Source organism: Tyto alba, unplaced genomic scaffold (genome assembly GCF_018691265.1).
Source record: "Tyto alba isolate M040663 unplaced genomic scaffold, T.alba_DEE_v4.0 Super-Scaffold_15, whole genome shotgun sequence".
Classification (NCBI taxonomy): domain Eukaryota; kingdom Metazoa; phylum Chordata; class Aves; order Strigiformes; family Tytonidae; genus Tyto; species Tyto alba.
This window is the reverse complement of record NW_024881277.1, coordinates 7,124,099-7,129,333: the sequence shown is the minus strand read 5'-3', so window position 1 is coordinate 7,129,333 and position 5,235 is coordinate 7,124,099. Positions and strand designations below refer to the sequence as shown.

Sequence of the window (5,235 nt, the reverse complement as noted above, 5' to 3'; positions counted from 1 at the left end):
AGCGAGAGAAAAGCTGCCCAAACTGGTGCCTCCAGAAATAGGTCTGCTCTTGTCGCGGGATGTCACCTCAGGCACGGCCCTGAGCTGGCGGTGCTGCTCTGCAGGGCAGTGGTGGCTGAAAGCCACGGGGAGATGGTCCCAGGGAGATCCCCATGGATCAGCCATCATTGCCATTGCACTGGGCACCCCCACGTGAAGGGGCAGCACAGGCCTATTCCCTAACACATCCCCCCATGCCCTCCTGCCCTGAAACCCTGGAGAACCCAAGCACAACAGCACACTCAGAGGGGCAATTCCTTCAGCCTGTTCCTGACCTCAGCTTGGGAGGAAGAGACCAACCTCCAGATATCGGCACTGAAAAAATTGTTTTATTACAGATATGTGACTAGGAAGGCCAGCTGTACTGTCCTACCAGACACATGCACAAAAGCCTCTCTGTCAGAGAGGCTGGTTCATGTCTCTGAGGAAGAGGAGTGGATACAGATATTTTAGGAACAAACAAGAGTTTCACAAATAAAACGCTTACTGCACAGAAGGTTTCAGATAAGAATTAGAAATGACTTCTGAAGAGACGCGGGCGGCTTGTCCCTGTTGAGAGTCAGCTGACTGAATCAGCTTCTTCAGTGCGTCCTTCATCTCCTGGTTCCTCATGCTGTAGATGAGGGGGTTCACTGCTGGAGGCACCACCGAGTACAGAAATGACACCACCAGGTCCAGGGATGGGGAGGAAATGGAGGGGGGCTTCAGGTAGGCAAAGATGACTGTGCTGACAAACAGGGAGAGCACGGCCATGTGAGGGAGGCACGTGGAAAAGGCTTTGTGCCGTCCCTGCTCAGAGGGCATCCTCAGCACGGCCCGGAATATCTGTACATAAGAGAGCACGATGAAAAGAAAACAACCAAACACTAAACAGGCACTAACCATGATAAGTCCAACTTCCCTGAGGTAGGAATCTGAGCAGGAGAGCTTAAGAATCTGGGGGATTTCACAGAAGAACTGGTTTATGGAATTGCCTTGGCAGAGTGGTAGGGAAAATGTGTTGGCAGTGTGCAGCAGAGAATAGAGCAGCCCAGTGCCCCAGGCAGCTGCTGCCATGTGGACACAAGCTCTGCTGCCCAGGAGGGTCCCGTAGTGCAGGGGTTGGCAGATGGCAACGTAGCGGTCATAGGCCATGATGGTGAGAAGGAAATATTCTGATGATATCAAAGATAGAAACAGAAATACCTGTGCAGCACATCCCGGGTAGGAAATGTCCCTGGTGTCCCAGAGGGTGTTGGCCATGGCTTTGGGGAGAGTGGTGGAGATGGAGCCCAGGTCGAGCAGGGAGAGGTTGAGGAGGAAGAAGTACATGGGGGTGTGGAGGTGGTGGTCGCAGGCGATGGCGGTGATGATGAGGCCATTTCCCAGGAGGGCAGCCAGGTAGATGCCCAGGAAGAGCCAGAAGTGCAGGAGCTGCAGCTCCCGTGTGTCTGCAAATGCCAGGAGGAGGAACTGGGTGATGGAGCTGCTGTTGGACATTTGTTCACTTCAGGCAGGGAGGTTGAACTAGGAGACATTGACAAGTTAGGACAGACTTCTTTTATTCAATCTTATGCTGTTTACCAAAATGTCTCCTTAAAATTATTTCTCTTTCTTTGGGGAAAATATATTCAATTCATTTTCATGAGCTCAGATTTGCTATGTTGCTGAGGAAACATTCATTGAAGGGGCAGAAATCCTCATCTTTCACATTTCTTTCAGCCCGAACACAGTGGAGACTGGAGTGTCAAAAAGGCTCCCTGTGCCCTAGTTGATAATCAAGAGAATGATGGAGCAAGTCCTGGGTCTCTGCTCCCTGGAGCTGTTTTCTGCCAGGAGCCATTTCTGTGTCCCCAAGTCACTGCCCTGACAGTGCTGCCAGCCCCCATCCCACCCTCTGTGTGCTCAGCTCTGCCCTGCAGACCCCTCCTGGCAATAGGACACTGCCCAGGGACATTCCCTACTTCCAGATTCAAAGGAGAACAGCAAGAAAAAAACAGAACCATCAAACAAAAGTGATGCTGGTGTGTCTGTAAGTAGAGGAAAAGGTGAAGGCACATTATGAAGTTTCTGGCAATTCTGCTGATCCCTCAGTTTAGCAGTTTGGGAGTCTCAGTGACATTACAATTTCATAGCCTGTTTCTACTTTTCCTTAGACAGAACATGAGATCATAGAGCCTAGAAAAGTTCACATTTTTAAGGTGGCCCCTTCTTTGAACTTCTTGAAATGCCAATGTCCTAGATGTGATCTGGAGCTGTGAGCATCCCTGATCCACGCAGCAGTAGCCTCTGGAGAGCAGAAGGAGCCTGCCCTGGCGGGGGTCTCTCCTTCCCCCCACAGCTTCTCCCCACATTGCCGTGGGGAGCTCCCCGGGCAGGCTGAGTGCTGACCCTGGCAGGCGGCAGAGTCCCTGCCCCAGCACACAGCCCCCTGGGGTGCAGGGACCCTGCTGGGAAGGACAGCCCTGGGCACCCCTGCCTGCACACCCGGCTGCACACCCCTGCAGCCGGCCCCGCCAGAAGGCAGCCCTCATGCCCTGGCCCTCGCAGGGGGCACCAGGGAAGCCCTGCTCCGGAGCAGATCCGCCTCCTCCTCCTCCTCTTCCTCCTCCTCTTCCTCCTCCTCTAGGCAGGAGGCAGATTCCTTCCTGGCCGTTCTGCTGCCTTCCCCAGATCCCTCCCCGAGCTGCAGCTGCATTGCCCTGCACCCCCAGACTTACTGTGGCCAGGGCCCTGACGCTTTCTCCTCCTCGGAGCTCTCAGCAGCCTCCCAGCCCAGGCTGCCTTGAAGCTGTGTGTGCCTCGCTGCTCTGCCCTGGGTGCCTGCAGGCAGTGCCCTCAGCCCTGCTGCGCTTTGCAGAGGAGCTGCTCCTGGGCAGAGCTGTCTCTCTGCAGCGCTGCCCACTTGCCAGGAGCATCCTCTGGCCCAGGAGCCCGGCCCAGCTCAGCACCACAGCGACAGCCCAAGGCACTTTAATGACCCCTCAGGAGGGGTTGGTGCCAACTCCATGAACATCAAACACAGAGAAGCTGAAGAAACCTCTGAAGAATTCAAAGTTTTATTCAAACTCCAAAGTTTCTTGTGGCTTTAATTGTATCCACTGAGGACACTATTGACAAAGCCTCCCCAGTGTCCTGTTAGAGCAGAAATCTGAAGGCAGTTATGAGAAGTCAGAAACAAAAAGGGAAAGTTGTCTCTGATGCTGAGTAATCCTCAATTTGTTGCATTAAGCCAAAGTTCCAAGCCCTAAACCCATTAACCAAATGGCCAAGCCACAACCCCCAGCCCCTGGGAAGGGAGATCCTGTCCCTCCCACATTCCTCAGGGCTCTTCCTGGGGTAGGGGGTATGGAGATGTGCACCTCCCAGGCTCCTGAGGATGCACAAGGAGGCCATGAGGCCCCCGTGCTGCAAGGGACTGTGCCTCCTCACGGGCATCAGTGGCAGAGACAACAGCCATGGCCAAAATCGTGATGGGGTTGACTTTACTGGGGGCTTTCAGCTTTCCCACAGCCCTCTGTCATCTCCACCACAGGCTGTCCTCTGGGGTTGCATCCCCTGCGCCTCTTTCCCTGCAGGCTGTCCTCATCCCCCCAGCTCTCTCACCTTGCTCCTCCCGAGCATCTTCATTTCTTTCCTGACATTTCACCATGCTCTCTGGCTCTTCCTGGAAAAACAAAGCCTTGTTCTGATCCATACTCCTCCTGGGTCATGTGTTGCACCACAGCATTTATCCTGTTGTCCAGTCTGGACTTCCCCAGCTGCACAGTATGACATTATTTCTTTCTCATGCTGTTTTCCACTGTGAAGAAAAAGTCCACCGTCTCTCAAACCACCCTTCAAGGGTTCTTGGGCTACTCCTAGACTGTCCCAAGTCTCCACAACACTTAGCTCAGAATGTTTATATCTAAGCATATTGGACATGTGCTTGAGTCCTCTAAACCCCGTCTTGGGGTGATGCCTGGGCACTCTCAAAGGTGTTTGGAGATGAAAACATAGTGGTTACAGGTCAAGAAAGATGGAGTGATACTTCTCACCAGGATCTGTATTAGAAGGATAAGAGGCAATGGTGTTAAAATGAAAGAGGGTAGATTTAGATTTGAAATAAGGAAGAAATGTTTTACGATGAGGATGCTGAGATACTGGAACAGGTTGCCTAGAGAAGTTCCAAGGAGAGGCAATTCACCACTTCTCTGGACAACCTCTTCCAGTGTTTAACTACCCTCATAGTAAAGAATTTCCTCCTTTTATCTAATCTAAATCTACCCTCTTTCAGTTTAAACCCATTACCCTTTGTCCTACCCCTGCAATCCCTGATAAATAGTCCTTCCCCATCTTTCCTGTAGCCCTGTTTAAGTACTGGAATGCCACTAGAATTTCTCCCTTGAAGCCTTCTCTTCTTCAGTCTGAACAAAACAAACTCTCTCAGCCTGTCCTCACAAGGGAGGTGCTCCCACCCCCCCCCCCCCCCCCGTCATCTTCACGGCCTCCTCTGGACCTGCTTGAGCATGTCCATGCCCTTTTTATGTTTGGATCATGAGAGCTGGAAACCAGACTACAGGGCCGGTCTCATGAGAGCAGAGCAGAATGGGAGAATCCCCCACCTTGACCTGCTGGCCACACTTCTCTTGATGCAGCCCAGGACACGGTTGGTTTTCTGGCCTGCGAGTGCACATTGCTGGATCACAATCAGTTTTCCATGAACTACCACCCCCAAGTCCTTCTCCACAGAGCTGCTCTCAATCCACTCCTTGCCCAGCATCTATTTGTATGTGAGGTTGTCCCAAGCCATGGGTAGGACCTTGAACTTGGCCTTGTTGAACTTCATGAGGTTTGTATGGGCCCACTTCTCCAGCCTGTCCAGGTTCCTCTGGATGGCATCCTTTCCCTCCAGCATGTCACCACACCACACAGTTTGGAGTCATCTGTGAACTTGCTGAGTATGCACTCGATCCCGCTGTCCATGATGGAGACAAAGATGTCAATCAATACCAGCCCCAACTCCAACCCCTGAGGGATGACACTCATCTCTGTTCTCCAATTGGACGTTGAGCCTGTGACCTCAGCACTTTGAGTGTGACCATCCAACCAATTCTTTATCCACCGAGTGGTCTATCCGCCAAATCACTGTCTCTCCAACTTATAGACGAGGATGTCATGCGGGACCGTGTCAAGCGCTTTGCACAAGTCCACGTAGATGACGTCAGTTGCCCTTCC

At 52.5% G+C, this 5,235-nt stretch overlaps 1 protein-coding gene across 1 annotated transcript; it reads right to left on the bottom strand.

Moving 5' to 3' along the window:
- Positions 1 to 522: 522 nt before the first annotated feature.
- Positions 523 to 1,518, bottom strand: LOC116959385 (olfactory receptor 14A16-like). Its single transcript, XM_032983825.2, has one exon. It carries the CDS (start codon positions 1,516 to 1,518, stop codon positions 523 to 525), a length of 996 nt encoding a protein of 331 aa, XP_032839716.2.
- Positions 1,519 to 5,235: the final 3,717 nt, after the last annotated feature.

Excerpts from the sequence above, each read along its gene's own strand:
- LOC116959385 (XM_032983825.2), bottom strand. The coding sequence starts at position 1,518 with ATGTCCAACAGCAGCTCCATCACCCAGTTCCTCCTCCTGGCATTTGCA.